Below are 23,959 nucleotides of genomic sequence, written 5' to 3' on the forward strand. Positions count from 1 at the left end.
CTTTTGAGCGTGTTCCTGTGAAACTGCTCAGATATCAGTTATCAGTTGGAAACGCTGCCCTATCAGAGAGCTAAAATGAATTTCCCATCAGGATTGTCCCCGTGATAAGGTCGTTACAAAATTTTTAGCCCTCTTGCATTACTACAGTGCAAGAAATATAACTAATAGTGTTCCTCTTGCACGTCTGTTCAATGCTTCATGTGTCATGCTAGTCTGTATTCAGAGCAAGATCACTGTAGTGAAGTTAGGGTGTTCCAAGGAGTGCGTATGGCTTCTGCTCCCCTCTGTGAGAAGCTCCGTGTATTGTGAGCGTCATCCTAGCATGCTGAATAGTGCTTTTGTTTGCTCTGCCTTCAGCTCACGGATAGTAAGATACACGCGAAATAATTTAATTTGTTATCTTTGCTTTTCTTTAGCTTGTAGTTAGAACGTAAAATGTTTTCCTTATAAGGCTTCCATGCTTCACCTTGCATGTGCCAGTGGCTTAATAAGAACATCTGCTGTCTTTCTGTAGCAAATCCGATGATTTTTCTATGCACGTATATTCAGTTGTACATATAAATAGAATCCAGGCACTGTTAGACGCGTACGAAAGCGTACGTCAAATTGAAATGGTAACATATGAGGTTTTCTGTAGTTCATTTATGAAGTATCGAGTTAAAAACAAAGCTGTGAAGTAGCCAGAAAACTTTGTATTTCTGCAGCCAAAGGCATATGCTTGTACAGCCTAACCTAATTAGATCTCTGAGATATTCTTAGAATGGTCAGTGTTTCGTGTCTTGTATCGTTGTCTGAGAGTTGCTTTTTCATTATAGTTGGGCTTTTACACAGCAGAACGTAGGAGAGCATTGCTCCAGATGTCTGGCTCCTTTTACTGATTTTGTTGCTGTCTACAGCAAAACTTGCATTTTAGCTCTACAGTGTAAATTCCCTTTGAATCTGTGGGTGCCCTTAAACAGCGCAGTAGTGGAGTACGTGTAAATGTCTACAAAGTATGGTGATTGGAGTGGCTAGGTTAAGAGGGCTAAAAAACAGTTCCAGCTGGAGAGCATTCTTGAGGTAAGCTCTGAATACGCTCCAAATTGTCAGCACACTACTCAGGAAAAACACAAGAAACGACTCATCCTCAGTGTGCTTTGCTTCCTTTAATGTGCATAAGGATAGTGTAAATGGAAGCCAGTCAATTTTCAGCAGTTTGTGTAAAATAGTCCCTGGATTTTGCTTCCGTACTTCACCCTTTGGGAATAAAGACATCACACTGGATTGTTACTCTAAGTATACCTGTGTGTATTTCTGTGAACACGCTATCTGTATTTCAGTAAGTATTGTGTATCTGTCCATTAATATTTATATAGAGCTGAGAGCTTTGGTTCTTGCAATTTTTAATAAACATTGATGGTGTTACTAGTTTATACAGAACATTCAATATGCTCCATCAAAATGGCAGCTCTAATTAGGTTCCTTGAATTAGCTAATGGATTTTGAGAAAGATAGCTTACAAAGCTCTTACAGCTGTCCAAGATATTCCTGCCATGGCAGAAAGACAAAAGGCCGCTGGAAGCTACAGACTTTAAGCTTTAGAAATGCAGCTGACAGTTAAAAAAGATAAATTACATTTGTATTTTTTTTCCCGTAAAGGTCCTAATACTGGATTAATGTTATCCTCCCAGCGATCATTTATTAGAAACACAAACAAACAAAAAAACCTTTGTAGTAAGGATGCGAATTGACTGAGTGCTATGACTTTCCCTGATGCTTTGTAGATGGTATAAATTAATTCATTTATTTATTTTAAAACATAAACTTTATCAGTAACGGGATTACAGACACAGAGACTTCTGAATTGAGATTTGTACCTTATTTCTACCTGGGCCAGATATTATAAAAATGAACAACATAGAGGATTAGTTGCTGCCATTCTGGCAATGACACGAATTTTTTTGTTTGCAACAAAGAACCGAATATAGTCTCTTGTGTGAAACTTGGAGAGGTAATTTCTCAGAGAAAATGGATAGTTACTCCTGGCTTTGTAGTTTCCAACAAAGTGTGTTTTAGAACGTGGACAGCATCATCTGCTGCGAGCAAGTTCTTAGATCCTCGACTCTTCCCTCACAAGGGAGCACAGAAATTAAGACCGCGGTGAATTGCCACCTTCTCTCCCTCCTGCTTTTGCTTTGTGTGTGCTAAAGGGAATTCCAGAGGGACTCTTGAATGGCTAATTCATTGGAAGTCTGTAAAGTACTTATTATTTCAGCTTTAGCAGTAAGTTTAATAAACTGTAGTGCAAAAAAGCAAGAGTCTGCAAATGAAAAAACCTGGCTGCCAGTCGCAGGCAGGTGTGATAGCCATTAAGGAACAGAGCTACATTTCCACACAAGAGTTTAGCATTCAGCGTTTGCTTTGTTGAATTGTTAGAGCCGCAGTAAATGGAGTTGGAGGGCTGAAAATCTGCGCTGTGTGTTGATGTGACCTATCTATTGTAAATATGCCAGCTGCTTTAGATCAGGGAAGTAAAATACCCCCTCCCAAGCCGTGTTGTAATACAAAGTGCCAAAAAAGGCAATTTAAGTACTTTGCCGTGTAAATCCAGAAGAAATTACCTTGGAGAGAAGGCCCTCAATTATGCCTCACACGTGACATCTGCATGATAGATAAAAGGCATAATTGATATCATCTTTAGTGAAGAAACCAGAAACTGTTGCATTGTCTAGAGGCTACTGAAAATACCAGGAAAATCTGTTTTTCATTATTTTCATTGTGTATTGTTTATAGAGAGTTTGGTTGTTGTCAGCAGCCGAGTCCCTAATCTCCCTGCTTTCCTAGCCCTTTGGAGACACGTGCACATCTCGGATCAACAAGACGGCAGTAAACTGGTCACATGCCAGGAGCAGGCATTGTCATTAACCAGCCTGAACTGTAAGGCGTCTTTTTTTATTAGTAGTTAGTCTGGTGATTGCTTTTTTGATGAGGCACAATACACTGAGTAGAAAAGAAAAGAAAAAAATAATCTTTTCTGTGAAGTAAAGATGACAAACTGGCTGCTAACAAGAAAGTGTCCTTTCCTGTTTTCCTTTCTTTTTTTTTCTTTCCATTTTTCCCTTCTTTTTTTTTCCTTTCCTTTTTTCTTTTTCCTGTCTTCTTTTTCCTCATGTTTCTGTTGGAGTAGCAAATACCATTCTGTTGTTACAGTGAAGTTAAGCCTTAATGTGCCCATTTTGCTTCCCTAAAGCAAAGAACTAGGCTATACCTTTATTTCTGTCCAACTGTAGCCAGTTATAAATTATAAAGGGGGGCAAAAGAGATGAAAAGTGGCCTGGATTGGAAAGATGGTGCTCATCTGAATGTCTAGGCCATCTGCCATGACAAACAGGAAAAGGTGTTGCATGTCATTTGAAAGGACAGAAAAGGATGCTTTATGTCAAGCCACTGAGAAGTATTGTATAAACAGTTTGGAAAAACTGAAAGTGATACAAATCTGTTGGTCTCAATCCTCAAATAGTTCGGGTGAGGCTTCTGTAAACATATTAGGAGCTATTTGGGGGAAGAAAAGGTTAATGACGCTGCTAATTCATATCGTGCAAGGCTCACTCTCCTTCTTTCTTCATAATGAGTCGGTAAGAATATCATCGTCTTTCTCTCCACTAAGCTCCTAATGTCAAGGGGTCAGTAGTGATGTTACAGGGTCAATAGGACTCGATTTACATTCAGACAAATGGTAGTCATGTGCTGCCCTAGGAGTCTTTGACCTTTCGGACATCAGTGGTTGTACTGCTTTTATGTTAGTCTGAAGAACTGAAAGGTGACAGCATATGTTATGCTGAAGGACAGTTATGACTTTGTTAAGTATTGTAAAGCAGATACAGAGTATCAGTAAAACAGACTCGGGAACTTCAGTGTGCAAGTTAAATACACTCAAACAGATGTAAATAGCTTCTTCTGGGTAGTTGGTTTTCCTGCAGTTTGTGATTCCTTGCTTTGTATTTATATACTTTCAGTTAGGGAGCAACATATCCATCTACATATCCATCTACTGCTTCTCAAGGCGGCCCATCTATGAGGGGCAGCCCTGTGTAAGTGGAACTGGGTTCAGTCTTCCTTCCAGCCACTTTTCACAGTTTCCAAATCAAATGTCCTGCTGGGGCCCCTTTTGTGTTGATAAAGTTCCTGCTTGCACGTGCAGGGGGTATAGTCCTGCCCAGACCAAGAAGGCAAGCATTGCGGAGACCAGTGAAACGTTTTGCATGGATCCAGTGGCTAGAGAGGTACAGCTCTTAAAGGAGGATTCGCTGACCTCCAAGGTAATATCAGTGGTGCCACTTTCTGACAAGTCTTTCCTTGCAGTATCATTCACTCAAATGCATATAAAAACAACAAATGCTCGTTTCTTCCTAAACTCGCTCTCTCAGTGGCTGGCCAAGATGAAAGCTGAAATACTGTAGGATTATGTTCTTATCATCGATTTTCTTTTTATCGCTTTCCACCATTCCTTCTCACTGTTGAGGTTCAGAAATATCTTCATAAGCAATGTAATACTTTAGAGTAGGAAGACAAGGTCTGGAATTGAAAGAGTAACATACTTGAATATTTCTTTATTATAACTCCAGAATGAAAATTTTATCCTGAATGAAATATTCTCTTACATGCTCCGTTGGACTCCTTTGCATTGTATACCTGTGCAGACCAGTACATTCCCTGCAGTATGTAACAGCTAGTTTGGGTTTATGGCAAATTGTCAATGGAAGATTGTCCCTTCTCTTGAGTCAGTGAATTAAGTTTTGTTTGTTAATGGAAATTACACTAAAAAACACTTTTTTTTTTTTCCACTTGGAAGCACAAGTAGTTTGTTTAAAGGCTGACAGTCAGCTGGGTGAAATCAGTGTTTGAAGTAAGTGGCTGGCAAAGTGGCCTGTGCAATATTAATGTGTTTAGGAAAACCACTGGAAACAAAATGTTTATTGCCTCTTTAAATGTATGTTTATATACAGCCTTAAGTGGTTCATCTTCGCCTGTACGTGCAACACTTGTTTTTAATTTTGTGCTATCTAGAGAGCTGCAGTTAAGAAGTCATTAATTTAAAAAATGACATTTTCAACCTGAATGATTGAAATCCAGATGAGCTACTCAAAGGAAGAATGGAGGGGAGATTTTATTGTGTAAAATCTGAGCCATACGTATTAAATACTGACGATAATCTTTTGATTCTTTGAAAAAAATAACTTGTCTGTCATATTGCAAATGTTATTGCTGTGGTGCTTGCTCATCTAGCTCTTCAGAGATGAAGAAATGAAATTTCATGGTCATATTTTACATAGGATTAGAGATAGCTTGAAGATAACAGCTGTGCCAAAGCACAGTTTACATTTTGTTTTGGGACACCTATGCCAGTTGTATGGTTGGAGTGGCTGTTTTGCAGCGGTTCTCCTTGCAGTCACAGTGGTCAGAGTGAAACCTGTATTGGGATTTAGGCGTATTCGGGGATAAAGCAGAAAAATGTGATTTGGGGCAGTTAATCTAGTTAGTTATACAGCCCCAGCAACCCAGAAATGATGAATGTTCAGACTTCTTTTTTCTTTCTTCCATGCCAGAAGAAAGCTTTGGTTTGTAAGGCTTTTGTAACTGGCAAAACGACGGAATGGCTGGCAGGAAAGTGCTTTTTCCTCTTTTGATTGTTCTAGTAAGATAACTGCTATTATTGTTGTTATTATTATTATTTCCAGCAAAGGTCCTTGCAGTATGTGCAGCTTATTCAAACAACTGTTGAACTTCTCTTAAGATTGCTTGCTTGTGGCTTGGAAGTTTGGAGAGTTTTTGCTACTGTTGTTTAAAATCAGCATCTCAGTCTTCACCAAACACCTTGTAAAGTTTCTCCAAGTCTTTTTTCCACACCTATGTGTTAGTTTAAACCTTCCACAAAAAGCTTTGGAGTCCATCCCACCACCACCTACTTCTAACAAGTCTCTGTAAGTATAGCACTGTTCTAGGAAATAGTTCTGAAACCAGTCATGAAATGCAAAGTGGATGCTTCTCGTACAGCTTTCTCATGGTGGTTGAGAAGAGCAGGTTAACTGTTGGAGCCTGCAAGCACGCTAGGGAGAACAGCAAATGCGTCGTTGCACGCTTCTCTGTAGACCATATACTGCAGGGAGCCATGTCAGAGGAGTGAGTTTTGCATGATACTGTGGGTACCATGAGGACTGTAATATTTATGTCTCCTAAAGGAAGGAGCACTACATTAAATGTAAAGCTACTGTAAAAGAAATCCGTCTGCTGTACTTACTAGGCTGGGGAAAAGCTCCAATAAGTCTCCTTAATATAAATTGACTCTGATTGGAGTATTGTTTTTGTATTTCTTCTGTAAGTGCAGGTTGCTTTTCAGTATAAATAGTCATGCATCCCAAACATTTGAACTGGTATTCATTTACCAGCCCTGTCTGAGAACTGCTATCTGATCAAACCAATATTTTTTAATTATGTACTTATAGGCAGATGGGAGAATAGTTTACAGTCAATGTATGATCTTCTCTGCAAATCTTTGAAAATTGTGTTGTGTTTTTTTCTTTTAATATTGCCTTATCAGTTTCTTTTTTTTATTACTGATGACTTCATTCTGTTTGAATTCAATGCTTCAGTTTCTTTGGGGTAAACTAATAGATTATGTATGCGATATTTGCACAGTGCTGATTGAATTCATCTGGTGAGCTTGAATGTGGTTCATATATTCACATAATTGTCAGGAGCCAACTTGAAATTCAGAACTGTTTCACGAGCATTGCACAGGGCATCATATTCATCTCGCATTACTCAGGAGTGGGTAAAACTTTCACGGTAAGCTAGATATGCAGCTCTTTCAAAAGCCAATGTCTTTTACATTTGTGCCTGTAAACAGTGATGGAGAAAAAAATGAGCCATTGAGCTCTAACTGTTTCCTGAAAAAATGAAGCTGACATTGCACTGATCGTCCCCTTTCTGATCTGTTACCCGCACCTTCCTCACAGATTCTGATCTTGCTGGCCAATTCTGACCAGATTTGACAGATGATTAGATGTTCAAAGGATGCTAAATCAGGTAATTTTCATGAAAATAAGCAGCCTATTAGAGGGGTCCAGATGAACGCCCTTGCCCGGGAGAAGCGCGGCAGCGTGAACTCAGTCCCATTATCGGACACCAGAGAACCCACAGGAGAGAAGCACAGGAAATCAGGCTTCACGGAGCTGCTTGTTTCCACAGAGATTATGCTTGTGTTTTCACACTAATCCAGATGGATAACTTTCCATGTGGTGCTATCTTTCATTCAAATGTTCCTACTCATTCTCATGGGGAGGTTTTGTACTTATTAATATGGCATGGCAGAGGTTTGCCAAAGAGTAAGCTGTCAGGCCCAATTTATATACATATATATATATAACCTCGTCAGCCAAAATACCTGGAGGCAGAAAGGGGTGCAGTGGCTATCAGGCCACTGGTTGCGGATGCTAACACTGTTCGCAAAGAGCAGCAGGGAGCCGGCCCAGCTGGAACCAAACCTGCTGTGTTGTGTGTATTTCAGCATTTCCTTCTCTCAGCTAGTGGTGCTTTGGGTAATGACGCTGGCAAAGCAACAAGGATAACATTGCACTTCGGGCCTTATCTGTATTTTAGCAGCCCTAATTAAACTCATTATCTGTAGTCACAAGTCAAGTCAGAGGATTTCACAGGTATTGTATTGCTTGTGAACTGTGGACCAAGCTTCACTGTTCTAAGTGATATCCCCCATTAGGTAGTCCTTAACTTGCGAACTGGAGGTGGTTCTCCACTATTTGACAAGAATACATGCAAGGGGCAGAGGCATTTATCTATGAAAAGAGTCTTGGGGAAAAAAAGAATATACTGTGGGCATGGTTGTTTTTTCAATAATCCACAAAGTTTGCGCAAGCTTTCTGCGCTGTCGTGGCAGATCACGAGAAAAACTTCCTCTGGAAGAGGTTGATAAGTCAGCTAGAGAAGCTTAAAACCTCTGGGGTTTTGTAGAGTAGAGGGGCTGGATAGCTTGGGATCCAGGGAAAGCAAGTAATTTGTTTGATTTTTTCGTGGAAACATACTGATGCTGCCAGTAAACACTTCCAGTCCTGCATATTCATTTGCATTTGCACTCTACATAGGAACTCTCTCCATTGGTAATTAACTTTGAACCTAATTTAGCCACCATTCTAGATTGCTATTAGGTATTAGAAACTACTTATTGAATTGATGGGTTTATGTTCAGTCTTCTCTGTGTACTTTCCTAACTCAGTTTGCTATGCAAAGCCTATAAAAGGCTTACCTAGATTCTGGCACACTCATAGTGGAGTGCAGTATGACAAGATGCTCCACAGAGCTCATGAATAAGTTTGTATCTCTATAGCCCTTTGCTGGTGAGGCATAGTTGAGGTTGCAGATTAAGAAAATATATGAATATGTGCTACAACAACAACAGTGTGAGTTTAGAAGTGGCTACAGATAAATTCTATAACAATTCCCTGTGGAAGTTCATAAATGCTACTGAGCTATGTGGTCAGTATTTGCCCCAGCCTGGCCAGAGAAAGGCTGGAAATAGGTCTGGAGGAACATTTAATTTATTAATTTTCATGTGCCGGTATTTTATTTTATTAGAATTCCTAGGTGTTTTCAGGTTTTTTTGGTTTTGTTTGTTTGTTTGTTTGTTTGTTTTGTTGGGTTTTTTTCTTTAAGTCCTTTCAGGTATAGTGGCGTGAGCTTCCACAGTTGTGCAAGCCCAGCCGTAAGGTTTTGGAATGTTTATCAGGGTCAAAAAGCACAAAGACGAGCATGTGTTTAACTTGACAAACTAAACTCAGCTAGCTTTACCAGGGCAGCTTGAAGTGTAGCCAGCATAGAAGTGAGTCTTTGTTGGATTGCTGCTTAAATACTACCTTTAAAAAATGGAATCGAGATTTGGTACTTTGCTTTCCTGTCTCTTGCCTCCCCTGTATTTTCATAGATGATGTTTTAATTCTTTGTGTAATTGGGAGTAAGTTTTTTTTTTGTTTGACAGTTGCTTTTTGTTTGTTTGTTTGTTTTGTTTTCTGTTTTTGTTGTGTGGGGTTTTCTTGGAGGTACAACTTTTTTCTTTGCTTCTCTATGAATATAGTCTATTCTTTACCTTGAACAAATGCAATTTTAGGGAAATTCCACATTTAGCGTGGGAGCAAAAGGAAACATTTTTCTGGCAGCTTATCATCATCATCATCATTATTATTAAAATATGATAGCCATTTATAGCTGCTCATAGGAATGTTAAAAGTTTCCTTGTGCTCCCCCATCTGTCTGCATCCATCTGTTGTCTCTTGTCTTGTACTGGAATTGTTAAGTTCTTTGGACAAGGATAGCATTTTTTAAAAATGTGGATCAAGTTCACAATTAGGAGCTGTATTAATACAAGAAGGCAAAAATATTGGTGATGTGAGCCTGTGGGCACTGTGCAAGTCGAGAGTCAAACAGTCACGATCCATTTGTCTCAGGTGTGGGAATTGTGTGTGCTCCCGTGGGTATCTGATACGTGTTTAGATGTGTGTGTACATATGAGCGTTATTTACCATTTTTTATTTCTCTCAGTGGCTGTGCAGGTGGTGGGAATGCTGATCGTATCCAGAAGTTACGTAAGGAGTACCATCAGGCCAGGCGAGAGGGCTTACCCTTCTATGAGGACGATGAAGTAAGAACGCAGCCGTCTGATTACGACCAGCATTGGGTAGGTCTACAATGTGCTGCAAAGTGTGCTTGCAGCATTCAGGGTTTGCAGAAGATGTCCATTTGTTTGTATTTTACAGAAAGCTTGTGTCAGCCTAACATGACTTTGGGGGATTTACAGAATTAGAGAAATCCTTAATGCCAGTTTCCCCCACCCCCAAAGAAAACACTGGTAACATGAAAACTTGGCTAAAAAATACCACGCCTGTTCACTGTCTTTGATCTAGGCCCAGGTTTCCTCTCTCCTGAGGTGGTCCAAGATACGCAGTCCTTGCCAAACTTTGTCACACGTGGTAGCATCAAGGCTTTTCAGCAGGATTTATGGTATTCTGGCAGTTCATCCAGTGATTCCCTGGATTAATGACAGCATTAGAACAACAGGCTCTCACTGTGCTTAGCTGCAAAGTGAGAGGGAGGAAATACAGGCATGTCTACCCCTGCCTTTCCTTCTGTACGTTTGACAATAGCAATCTGACCGTGACACATCCTCAGTCACCTTTATAAAGTGAAAAATGGAATAACTTACTCCTTCTCTGTCCAAGGGTCTTAAAATCTTTTACTGCCATAGTAGAACTGTTACAGATATGCTATTTTCTTGATCTTACACCCAGGAATTGCACTACATAGAGACATATTATGTATCCTGCTAAAGAAGAGTAACCTGTGGTAGAACCTGAGATTAAGTCAAGAGTGCTGGATTTTTAATGCAACAGCTGTAATCTATGGGATGACAATTGTGGCACTCAGCTCTACCTGAGCAGACTTCAGAGTTGGACTCTGTCTCTTTAGAAGTAATTATAATCAGCAAGCATTCAAAAATGTAACTCTGATACGATGCAATTTATGCTAAATTTGAAATTTTAGTTAAAAAAAGAGACAGAATTATGTTAAAAATCTTAAGAATCTAAATGCACCTGAGCTTTGAACTGACGTTTTTAATGTCCTCCAAACTATCAGTGCAAATGTTGAAGTGAAATCTTCAGTGATTGGGGTTATAGTCCAAAAAAATCCTGTGTGAGACTAGATTTTATTGCAATCACAGATACAGAGTGTTTTTACATAAATTAACATTTATATTTGTTCATTAGCCCCAAAAAGTTTTTGTATATATTATCATTCAGGTACCCAAAATTTCACTTTCAGCAAAATAATCTTTCCTTAGAGTTGTTAACTTCAATCTACTGCCTTAAAATTTGTGGCCCAACTTTCCTGTTCTTCTTCTGAATACCTTTTGTAAACTGAACTGAGAATATTCATCAAATGCTTCTTTCTGCTGAAATTGTACGGTGTGTGAAGTGTTCTGCCAGAGGCCCTAGACTGGCCCAGTGGTACCTCTTCAGCAGCCTGAGGTTTTTTACTTCTTATCTGAAACTGATAGTTTTATTAATCCTCAGAGGAGGCTGATATTTATGGTCCAGTGTTGTTTCCCAAGATTCACAAAGGTTTCTTCCAGGTAATCCTTTTTAAGCCTTTCCTATTAGGTATAATACCCTGAGATTACTGATTTCCAAAGCCTTGCTTTTCCTGTGAGGCAACTTGTCCTTAATCAGAGCTGCTGAAAGGGAGCTCTGAGTATCTCAATCTTGAATTGATTAATAATAGTGGCCAGGATTGTTTCTTTCTGTCCTTCAAATGCAGAATATTTTTAAACGTTTTTTGTTGTGAGGAATTGTAGTCTGCTCAAAAATCAGAGTTTACCTTGAGGGCTTTAATACACTGAAGTTTGTTGCTGAAACAGTTGCTCTTGTTGAAGCGGTTTACAAATTTCAAAGACTTCTGGTCTCTTCACTGCAACAATATCATCCATTGATCCATCCAGCCTTGCTTTCACAGGCACCGTCTTTTAGTCTGGAAAACACTGCAGCCATAGCTTGCTCCCTCTTGACTCCTGGCTGAAACACTTGATTCTACTCTGACATATGGTTTTACCCTTAAAATGTATGTTACATCATTCCATTCAAGCAAAAATGAAGGAACAAAATTAGAATCAAAATATTCAAAAGAAAACAAATGTCTCAAAGCATCTTGCCAGAAGAGTCCTCAAGATATTTTACAAGCAATGTCATCTCACTCGCCTCAGGCTGCTGACCCTCAGCAGTACTGTGATAACACAGATTGAACAGCAGCTGAATTCTTCCACCTTTACTCATCAGTGAAGAGACATCCTGGTGACTAATTGCATAATTGTAAATAAAAACTTACTCTAATCTTCAGGACGGAAGGTCTTTCTTTAAAGAGTCAAGAGACAGCTGAGGAGGAGGAAAACCTTCTGGTGTAATTTTTCTTGCTTTGCACGGGAGATAAGATCACCAGGGAAGCTGCAGCTGGAAAGGAGATTGTGGGTCTCTGCATATATTTTTAATACTCAATTAGTTCTTCCTATGCTTTTGTCAGTCAGCTGTTTTACCTAAGCCAGCTTCTCTGTATGATGTCTTTCTAACATACAGCAGCTGCTGTAATCGCTACTCACCATCTCCTGAAACATGCAGATAAGTTGGGAAGTAACAGAGGATAATCTGAGAAGACACTATCCTGTCACAAATCAACAGCCTCAGAAATGGACACTGGGTCTTGTCCTCCAAAAAGTATCTGAGAACTCATGAGGCGAGTTTCTCTCTGATAAAGCTGACATTGACAAGTGGCCTTTAGCTGACACTGTAATGGGACAGAATTTCTAATAGAAGGGGTATTTCTAACAATCTACTTTTTTTTAAGTGGGATAAATCAAGTTAAAGTGCAGAGCTGGTTGAAAAGCCAGCATTGTAAGGCAAAATGATCTCATGACAGGCAATTGGGATCCATAAATGTTTTAAAAATAAGGTCAAAAATTCATTTTAAATAGGCCTGCTATTCTCTCATCATCCATTCCCCACCCCCTGCATCCATTTTCCAGTCCTCTGCTGTTCTTCTCATCTGTTGCTGGATGAAATTTTTGCTCTTTTGCGCCTTCATTCTGGTCTCCCTTCCCCACAGTCTGTTCTTTTTCTTTTTGTAAGTAACTGAATAATTCAGTTTAGTGTGTCTCCATAAACAGACGCATGTATATAGCACTGTCTGTGCTATGGAGCCAGATCCTTTGAAATTCATTTCCAGTTCCTTTGTGTTTTGGTTTCTCACTGAGTTTTGCATCCTTTGGAATCCTCTACACCTGCTCCCGTCCCCCCTTCATTTCAGGTTCACAGCTAGGACAAATGGTGAGCCCAGCTCTACAGGGTGGATCACAAGGGTTAAAGTAAACCTTAGTCAGAGGGTTAACCTAGTTAACCAAAGAACAGGCTTGTGGTGAGTGTAAATATTGTTAAGGAAAAAGAATGCCAGTTGTTGTCAGTACACTGTGGGATTACCCTGAAATTTTCTGACACTCAGGATGTCTGCTGGGAAGCATCAGCTCAAGACAGAGTGCATACGTATTCATGTCCTAGCGGAACATCAGATAGTGATGAACACTCATGAAAGTGTTCTGTACAAACCTAATCCTAAGGCCATTGGAGCCTACAGAAAGAGACAGAATAGGTCTATGTGGTATTATCATATAATGCGGTATCAGTCAGACCCTGAGAGAACCCTATAAGCAATAAGCTGCAAGAACTTAGCCAGTATCCCTAGGAGTTATAGAACCTTTTCATGGAGCACTTTTTCAGGGCATTAGAGTTGTAGAGTCATAACAGGTCATAAGAAATACCAAAGGAGCCGTGAAGACAAGCTGTAAATTTAGCATGTATGCTTTTATTTAAAGGCATTTAAATAATGAGAAATTAATCATCTATTCGAGGATTTACTTGGATTGTCTTACAGGCTTTGTACAAATTCAAGTTACTTAATACCAGTTCCTTCCTTCAGAGTGGCAGTAAATTCTTGAAATATTCTGTGTAATATACTTTCAAGGACTATGTGTATCACAGGCCACATTGCAAATAATTCTTCACCTGTTAGAGACCACATCAGCTTCACTGTACCAAACGTTATGTTAAGTGGCTGTAAGAGCTGCTTTTTTATTTGCAAATGAGGTTTGTAAGTTGATAAGTAGCCTAAAGACATAAGAAAACCTGCCTCTGGATACTAACTGAACATTTTGAATGAAACAAACCTGTAACGTACTGAGTTTTGTCAGTTCCAAGTCAAGAATATGGAAGAAGAATCATGCCTGTCTGTGTTAAAGGCCAAGTACTTTATTGTGTGTGTGGCAGGGATCCAAGCCTAAAAATCAAACGGAAAAAAAAAAAAAAAAAAGAAGAGGAACGTTAAGAAGTGCATTATTTTTCCATAATGTGTCAAAGGGTTCTATGCTTACTTCAGGATGAGTAAGGAGCTGTTTGTACTTTTCATGATCAATTAATTCCAGGTTCAGGATGTTGCATTTCAAATAGGTTAGGTTCCCAAAACGCACCAGCATTTGTGTTGGACCACAGCTAGAAACCAAAATTCCATCTTCCAGAATAATAGCATTCCTGTCTTCTAGCGCAATGGGAGAAGTGACAATTTTATGTACTTTGTGAAACCATATAGCAGAAACTGCTGTGAATTCCAGACTTTGAGCCCACAGACTGTTAGTCAGTAGAAAACAAAAAAAAGAAAGAAAAGCAATGACTTACTCCATGTAGCTGTTTTGAAAGCTGTGGATCAGAAGTATCTGAGTATATATTATTAAAACATATTAATTAAGAGAGGATTTAAATCATTCTACCAGGATGTATGATTAGCTCACCAATCAGCAACTTTTTGTGGTCACTACTTACCTCTCTATACTGAAGGTTTCAGACTGGGGTATATTCTAAAAAGCTGTTCTAAGCAAGCAGAGAGATTTTGAAATTTGCAGGCTGGCTTTGGGGGTAGGTTTTGGGGGAAAATTATTTTAGAGAAATCCCTGCCAAACCTCATGTGAAAAATAAACTATTCCAAATGGTACATGCAAGGAGAGCCAAATTCAATTCCATTAATACTAGTAATAAAGAGTGACTCTTATAACTTGCTTGGAGTCATTCCTACTTACACAAAGGTTAAATTTGGCATAGGGAAACTGAACCAGAGGGGAGTCTGAAATGCTCGTGTCTTCATGCTTAATGCTGTGTACACACTTGTTTACCAAGGGAAACAGTTCTGGTGCCATATGTCGTCTTATCAAAGCCCGCCGGTACTCTTTATACCCTACAATATTCTGTGAATCCCAGAAATACATCATGCCATCTATTCCATGAGGTACCTCATCACCACACAGCTGCTTTTTGTTACATTTAAGTGCAGGGGGGTTATTCTGAGACAGACGGACTCTAAGCTTTGCTCTTTCTTCATAGAAATAGTGAGAGGAACTTGGACAAAAGCAGGTGGTGCTGCCAGGCCGCCTGGCTGTGGCTTTCCACGCAGGCTGGCAGCACTGGGAGGCTGCACATTACCACATGCTCCAGTGGTCGTGTCCCTTGCAGCTAGCAGAGGTTCTTCTGACGTTGCCCAAATTGAGAACTTGATTGTGGTATCACAGAGACCATGACAGCTGCCACAGATCATGCTGATATGTTATGAAGGGCCCTAGAGGTTTTCTGTTGTATATATTTTTCCTAATTTGCCAATATGTTTGGGGAGGCAAGAAACAAATCTCTAATTGGTAATTATATTGATGAGGGGAACAAGTAATCCATGCCATGTAGTGTGGTGAACAATTACTGTACTTGTGTGCAGAGCCTTGGCTCTGCAACTTTTATCCTTTGGGCACAGCTGGATGGGCACAGAAATGGGGTTTTCAGAGCTAGGCTTTAAACTGGCCTGTGGGTCTGTGCAAAGGCTTTGTTGCAGTTGTGAGCTGCACAACAGCTGGGCCTTTGTGACTTGCTTCATTTATGGCAAGCTTCTGCCAGCATAGGCTGTCATAGTTTTCTGGCTACTTGTTGGTCACTCAGTAGATCCCTGACTGTGTGACCACTTCCCTTGAACATGTGTGCACGCTGTCAGTCTCTGGCCAGTGTCACATGCTGAAGGTGGAAGAGGATTGAAATTTTAACACTGAGCCTTCGTGAGGGGTTGCTAAAGCTCCTACTTTGCACTTTGCCCTCAGTGATATGTACTTCTCCATGACAGCTCGGTCCCGACCCCTAGCAAGTCAGCACCCCACATACCATGGAATCAAATACAGCTGCTCGTGGGCCTGACTACCAGGGGGAAAAAAAGTACGCTTCCTTTTAAAATTGACCTCCCCTTCCTCAGGCTATTAGTAAGAGGCCTGCTTCAACTTCTGGAAAGAGGCCCCAGTTACAACAACTCTCATTTTCTTAATCATGAGACAAGTCTGTAATGCCATTTAAATTCATGTCTGAAGCTAAGCACATGCTTAAGGTATTTATTAGATTGGGCCTGGAGCCGGGCCTCAGACTTGACCCCTTCATAGGCACAGGCTGAAGGCTTTGCCTTTCCTATCAGGTATCCGGTACATTTATCAAATAGATGCTGACAAGGTTGACTTCTTTTTGAATTCTCACAGCTTAATCTCCCTAGGTTATGTCCTTGTTTGGTATGTTGCTGATTAAAAAGAAATCTCTCCCCTCAAAAATATCGATGATCCAAAGAGTTGCCTAGCTGCTGTTGTCCCAGACAGTATTCTGTAGCCCAAAGATGCTGGTCACTGTCCAGTTCTACCTGCTCAGGGTAATGTCCCACCAAGACAGAGTAGTTTTGACGAAGTACTGTAGCATTTATCCATTTAACGTAATGGAAAGCAGAATGACCTCAGAGAGGGAAACTGCGGTGGTTGCCCAGAGTGTGCAGAGCAGGGTCAAGCTTGAAAGAAGCCAGGTCAAGCAGTACAACTATGTCATTGAGGCTGTTACAGGGTACAGGTCTTTTATTTTTTATAGTTAAGTATGTGACAGAAGCCAGCTGAAATAATGGACTTTCGATTACTTTTGATTTTTGGATTGAGATCTTACATGTAGCACTTCTCATTACTGCAGCATAAGATCTGAGCTGTAGGTCCTGGGTCTTCTGGAGTTTTGTTGAAGTTCCTCACTGCAAAATGCATTAGGAGAACTGCTTGTTAAATTACATCATAGGCACAGTTTCAGCAGCCAGGGTGTCAGTGTTCTGGTTACGTTGTTGTCTCGCAGTTAAAAACACTAAAAAAGTTCAAGATTTCTTCACAGCCAAGGTGTGAAAAGCAATTAGAATGTATCGCTGGGTGCTGGGTATAAGCAATTATCTATGAATATATAAAGGCTCTATTTTTTCTCAACAAACAGGCGACATTGTTATAATTATTTAAAATGAAAAAGAAAGTCACTGACTCAGACATTGAGAGATTGGGCGGATAACTTTATTAGTTCCCAGTCTAGGGTCTGTAGTGCAGATGCTAATCTAATATCAAGATTGCATTAAAATAAAGCACAAAATATGGGAAAGAGAACTCCATTTACCCGGTAAGGCTGGTGCTGTACATGAGTTTGTTTTTTCTGCTCAAGGCCAGTTATCCTCAACTTTCAGCTTCAACTTTTATTGTTAAAGAACGCTTCGAAAAAAGAATGCTAACCCCCCTTTTTTTCTTGCTCAATATGGGATCCAACTGGAACGCAGTCTTTCCGTTGAATGTGCTGAGTTTTGACAAGTTCTGTGAAAGTTAGAAGTCAATTTTGTTTCGTGAACTTTCTTTAATGTTCTTGCTTTGATTAGTAAACTGAATTTGTCAGCAGGAATTTGCTGGTACAAAAGTGTGTCTGATGAAATACCTGCACTGCGCAACCTAATCTGAAGGGTTGGTTTTGATATATATACATATTTTAGTCTTTTTAAGACAGTTGCTGTTCAACTGTATTTATTAACAATAAGAAAGCAAAAGTGATGAATACTGCTGCTTGGTTTTGCTCCTATTTCTCTTCAAACAGCCTGGCTGCTTGGTTTCGTGTCACATTGCCCGATAGTAAGTAGAGCCATTCCAGCTGAACTGTTTGTCATAAGTCCTGTATGATAGGAGCTGCTTAGTCTTTTGTAATCCAGGTGCTACTGGATTATCTGCCTTCAGAGGACAGTGCTAGCTCCAAGGGGATCCTCCTGTTCAAGGCAGATGATATGTGAACAATCCTGTGCCCCAGAATATCACCTATTTCATGAAGTAGTATGTTTATTTCAACATGTGTATTGTGAATGCCTACTACTGAAAAGGAGGACAAATTTTGGTATCTCTTCTAAAATGTGGTCTGGTGACTAACAGTAAGATTTCCATGTGTGGTCTTCTCATGTGTTTTCCAGGTAGGCTGCAAATAATGGTTATCAAAATTACCATTGCAAATAACGCACTGCTCTATTAGGAAGACAGTGCTGTGCATGACAAGTAACGGTAGTGGCTCTCAAGGAACACAGATTCTGGGGAGGCCTGGCGAGCCTGTATACTTTATACCATGAGACATCCCAATAAAAGTCAGAGCAGCAGATACCCAAGTTGAAATTATAACTTTGAAGGCATGGTATGACTCAAAACAAGGCAAACAAAGGAGGGATCTGAGGAGATCCGAGATTTTCTTTTATTACGTTAAGCATGACCATATCACATTCTGTTCTGTAGTTTGTAATTTGATGATAACTCCTTCAAGATAAGATAGTTTGAAATACATGCCTGTGCCTTCTATCCCTGGTCTACCGTCATCAAACAAAATCATTCTGACAATTTAAATTCAATCTTTCCTGTGGAATGATTATAGGGGAATTTAACAAAATACTATCTGGCGGTACCCACCAGTGGATCAGTATTAACGTTTACATTTGCATATGAAGCTAATTTTCAAAGTATTTCTCTTAATTTGCTAGGAAGATACCTGTCAAGTTAGCAATTAAACTGTAATTTGGTCACTGAGGTGTTTACATGGATTAATAGATCTCTCCCTTCAGCGTATGCTCCTGAGTTGGAAATAATAGCTATACTGTGTGGTAGCATGACCCCACTTGAGTTTCACACACACATGCACGAAATCAAATTCCATCACATTTTAATGCAAATTTTACCTTTGCAAATGATGGCCTGAAAAGAATGAGTTTCCATGGTAACCTTAGGGGAACACATAACCTGTTTATCATAACTTCTCCATGAAACAAGACAGGGGGTGGGGAGTACGCTTTGATGTCAACTGTATTTTTCTGTAGAGATCATTCTTCTCTAGCACATATAGAGAATTTACCAAAATGCTCCCATAGTGTCCTACATAAACTTTTTTCCCTCTCTCAGAAGCAGTTATAGAAAATAATATAGAAGGGCAAGGCAATAGGAGGTATTCAAAACCATTAACTGATCTTTCAGCTGCTGTCTATAGATTGACAACTAGGTCAACATTTTGAAAAACCGATCACAAATTACTACATATAGAGATCTCTTCCATCACTTTCTTGCTCCTTGCTTTGCCTCCACACTTCACATTTGGCCCTTGGGTATCCCAGCTGCCTTTCAAAGGCACTTTAACTTTTTTGCTTTCTCATTCTTCCACTTCAGTGCTGCAAGTACTGTTTGAGAAATGCATTGAAATATCTCAACTCTCGCATTGTGAGGCTACACCACAGAAAAGGAACGTATTGATTATACTTCATATTCGGTGCTGACTCTCAGAGTGGAGGTGGTAGCTTCTGGAGCTGCCATTAGTGAGGAGTGAGTTTGATGGCTTTGAGCATCTGCAAGGCTGTATTTTTCCTGCAGATGCATAGTAACTCCTGGCTAAAAGAAAGTATGTCTGCAACATTTTTTTAAGGTCATTAGGAGTAAGGAACAGATGTTGAGGTTTTTCAGAATGCTGCTTTGAAGTGCCATTTAGGAGTCAACTGACAGGACTGACCCTATAGGCAGTGATTTTGGGGACTGGAACACAGAAGAACCATTGCCCACAGTTACCCATCTGGTATCCATCTGGTACCAGCAAACAACAGACAGTACCAAATCGCAGAGAAACTGTACCAACTGCTAAATTGGTATCAGCAAGCAAAGAAGGTCGCCACCCAACAGCAGTTGCAAGCAGGAGAAACAATGTCTGTAACATTTACAGACTGGTATCTGAAGATCCGGATGAACCTGATGCCATAGCATATGGAAAGCAATTCCTCTTTCTAAGCCTGCTTATGCTGATGTTGTTTGCTCAGTATTAATCCAGGTTTGGGATTTTTTTTTGTTAACCATATTGAATTTGTGGTGTGGAGAGCTTTTGTCATAATGCCATTGAAAGAGAGCCTCTCTTTAGTGGCATCTATGTCTAACAGGATTAAGGTGGATTTAATAGCCTGTGCTAGAGGCTAACCATTCAAATTCTAGCAATACTGTTCCAGAGTGGTGTCAAGTCACAATAGAAGGAGCTGGGGTTAACTTCTAACTCCGTGACAATTTACTCTGCTCTTTTTCTTTGATGTGAGCTATTCTTGGGAAGAGGTGTGGCAGGGGGTTGTTTCCCAATTTTATTGCCATCTTCCTCTTCTTCCCTTTGTTCACTTTTCCCCTGTCTTCTGTCTTGTCTTCTCTTGCAGCAGTGTGCTGGTTTGTACAGTGGCTAAGTGTTTAGAATGTAATAATACAACAGTGAGAGGTTTACTGCCTCTAGGCGCTACCCCTTCCACTCTTGAGGACCTCCAGCAAGGCATGATTTTATAGACAATGAAAGGCTCTCTCTCCCCTGTGAAGCTGCCTGCCTGCAGGAAGCTTTTCTCTGTCTTTTTCCACTACTTGCTCTGCAATTTAGTTCTGTGCCCTGCTATTTCCCCCTTCCCCTCCCTCTTTCCTTCCCAGACACACATGCACATACCCCCCATGTATGCATTCAGTACCAACACCAGCTGTAGGTAGATGAGGCAAAATGGCATTATCTCGATGTATATGTTAAAAACCTCAAAAATACCCCAAATGTTTTCATTTGCCATCCTCAGCATAAGTGGAAATATTGATCTGTCCCCTGTTTGCTTTCCAGGTTCTGACACTGTCATTTCATTTTCCCTAAAAAGAATACAAGCTCATATCTGTGCTGCACAGAGTGGTCATTACACCCTGGCACTGGTGCCAAGAACTCTGCTGACTTAGCTAGAGAAAGATGCTGAAAGCCCCTGACTTGGAGAGAAAATTCAATTCAATTTACTTCATACAGTGTCTCTCATGAAGTATTTCAAAATGCCTTATATCAGGAGATAACATAATGAGAAAATGCTTTAGAGAACTGGGATTCAGATAGCAAGACAAAATGATACACAACAATGAACTAGAGTAAAAGAAAAGACGACTGTCATTTAAAAGCAGTAATCATCTGGATAAGTAGTCTTGTAAACTAATTACAGTGAGAAGAGAAGCAAAGAATGCAAGACTGGGAGGAACAAGAAGCAGCTTAGTTTCAAACAGAGGCTAAGGCAGAGTTTCCTTTGAGGCAGGGGAGAAGGAGCGGTGCACAGTATTGTAGAACAACTATGAGAGAGCCACTTAATACGTACATGTGAAAACGTTTTTTAATGTATGCTCTATATTGCATCACAAATGTATCTCAGTGAAAAGTTAAATTATTCTGTCTGGTAGCCGGGAAGAAATTAATTGCATTGGCCTGGTTCAGTGGAAGAGCAATTGAAATGCCCCCTTGTAGTTGGAAGAATCAATGCCAGTGCGTGCTGAGTTTTTTTTGTTGTTTTGCTGCTTTTAAGTTTTGTGCTGAGCTCAAGGGCCTCTGTTTGCCTCTGCACTCTGAGAATAGGTTTGCAAGTGAGGGTGTCGCAAATCTGGTGCTCATTAAAGACAATTAAGAGGTAAAATTAACCAAAACATATTAGACGACTAATGGAAAAAGAAGCCACCCACAGAGAAGGACACAGGCCAGGAAATGATCTCATTTTGCATGGTCAGAGGAAACCATAGTCCTCCTGCACCAGGGATCAGGGATCACGGAGCTAAGGTTCAGAAAGCAGAATATTATCTTTGTGGGGCTGTGCAGTTTTGGCTTCACCTCCATCTCTGCTATTTTCTCTCTGCTTTCTGTTGTGAGCTACAGCAAATGCTGAGAGCTTGTTTTCTACTGAGCTAAGGCAATTGCCATGTTTTTAAACTGTTATGGGAACAGCCTGTTTCCCTTTTAAAGTTCCCATCTGTGTTTGTATTTCCCTCAGTCTATTGCCTTTATAGAGAGTTTTCCTCTCTCTAAATCTAAACCATTAGTTTCACCTCCTTGAACAAGAGGTAGGACATTAGTGAGGAGAGCTAAATCCTGAGATAATCAGCCTTGCTTAATTCCAGCATGGAGCACTGCTGTCATCAGTGCTTCTGGTGCTTATTGCATAGGAAGAAGGGACAATGACTGTAAATATGCACATCTGTGTGTATATATATATGTGCATGTGTGTATAGTGATAGAAGGGGAACATTTTAATTGCCTAGCAATCTTGACTGACCAAGTATTGTTCAGCCCTCATACAACTGATTTTCTAAGTGAAAATTTTCAAAACTACTCACCAGCACAGCCAAGATCATCAGTAACTCTGCAGTGTGCGTCTGTGTTTCTTATGGGGAAGATGAAGGATGGTTTGATTACTGTCTCTTTTTTTCTTTTAGACAAGGATGTTTTTCTCACCCAAGGGAAATGCATTCTAGCAGCATGAACATAACTATTAATCAACACTTAAGCAATAATCAGTGAATGAAAAATGATGACCAGAAACTGAAAATGTACTTGCATAACTATTTTGGCGCTTTTCCTTTGAGATCGTGCCCTTGCATTTTAACATGAACAATTCTTATAAAATTAGTGCTGATATATTCCAAAAGGCAGTGATTTAAAAAGCCAGCACTTATTTTTCATGTTAGAAAAAAAAAAAAAAAAAAAAAAAACAGTGAATGATACATGAAGATCTGCATAAGTAATGGTACAAAGCTACTCAATAATGTCTGAGATAGATCCTCAATTGATGTGGACCAGTAATACCTTACGGGGTTACTTCAGAGATGTACATGCCAAATTCATCATCACTAGAATGCTGTGTTCAAGTGTGTAAAGACATGCAGAGGATACAGAGATATTGACGTTTTCCCTGTGTATTTTCACCCAAAAAGGAGAGAGAGCCATTGAGAGATGCAGGTGTATGTCAGCTTTGGGAATTCCTCCAAGAAGAATCAAATGCTATTGAAATTAAAACAAACCACTCTCATCAGTATTTAGCATGCTTTCCTGAATCGGGGCCAAGGTATGTGGTAGCACACAGCAGAAACCAAGGCTGTGAGACTCTAGTAGGACTGCAGCAATACCTTCCTTCAGCTCTTGAAGATGCTTTTTTGACAGTTAGCTACAGTTCTAATAACATCAAGTGTTTTTTGGAGTAACCTCAATACCAAACCATTGTACTAAATGCTTAGAAGTGAGTGTGCACGTGCACGTGCTCAAGGGAAAGAAGGCTCAACATTTCCTATGACTGAGCCCAGAAAACAGAACTTCAGAAGTCTGTGAGATCGTGACTTGGGCAGTGAAGTGGCACCCACAGCAATTTGTTGGTTCACCTTCCAAAATACCCTGTATCCCTGTATTTTCTCTTGACAAAATAACAAAAAAGTTTAAATTAGTTGCCAGACTACCCAAAACAAACTTTCGAAGCATCAGACCATGATTTGAGGAGTTCTCACAACTATACTGCCAAGACACCTGTGAAATGGAGGGGAAACAGAACTACAAGGTTTCCCAGGACCTGCAGTGCTGGGAATGCATTGCTTCCTTCCCTAGTTTTGAAAACTATCCTATGTGGAAAATAAGTATGTAACAGGGAAGCTGAAAGTGTTCTCTGTCCAGTGGAGGTGAGTTTGAGGGTTCCTATGGAACATTTCTTGGTTTGCCATTGCGGCCACTTAATGAAGGAAAGCACCACTAAGAGCACCGAAAAGAAGCATTAAAGGTGCTGTCTTATATCTAAACAATAGTAAAGCAGTACTGATGGGCTCATATAACATTAGACTCCTCTTTGAGGACTGCTTCTGTCATTAAAATCAATGCAACTTAATTAAAGCAAATTATAGATAGATACATCTATAAATAAGATATTAAAGTGTGCTGCTGAATATGATAATTGCTGCATATTTAGCAATCAGCGTGTGTGTTCTGCTTTTGCCAGGAGGGATTTCTTTCAGTGGAATCAATGGAGCTTTATTAAAAACCATCCAAATTAGAGGGAGAAATGATGAGTGTTATAATAACGCAAAATCACTGTTTCAACTTTCATTGCAAAACCAGGAAAGCAAAATACATCCCTCTTTGTGTATGTAAGGAAAACATCGGGA

At 39.9% G+C, this 23,959-nt stretch overlaps 1 protein-coding gene across 7 annotated transcripts in view; it reads left to right on the plus strand.

Annotated features, from left to right (window-relative positions):
* PARD3B (par-3 family cell polarity regulator beta) overlaps window positions 1–23,959 on the plus strand; it is a 399,043-nt gene that overhangs the window by 338,539 nt on the left and 36,545 nt on the right. For all 7 annotated transcript variants that reach the window (XM_072041064.1, XM_072041061.1, XM_072041062.1 and 4 more), the window contains one exon: window positions 9,589–9,724. In XM_072041064.1, the coding sequence (XP_071897165.1) occupies window positions 9,589–9,724 (136 nt within the window). The remainder of the gene's footprint in view (window positions 1–9,588; window positions 9,725–23,959) is intronic.

Source organism: Anas platyrhynchos, chromosome 7 (assembly GCF_047663525.1).
Source record: "Anas platyrhynchos isolate ZD024472 breed Pekin duck chromosome 7, IASCAAS_PekinDuck_T2T, whole genome shotgun sequence".
Classification (NCBI taxonomy): domain Eukaryota; kingdom Metazoa; phylum Chordata; class Aves; order Anseriformes; family Anatidae; genus Anas; species Anas platyrhynchos.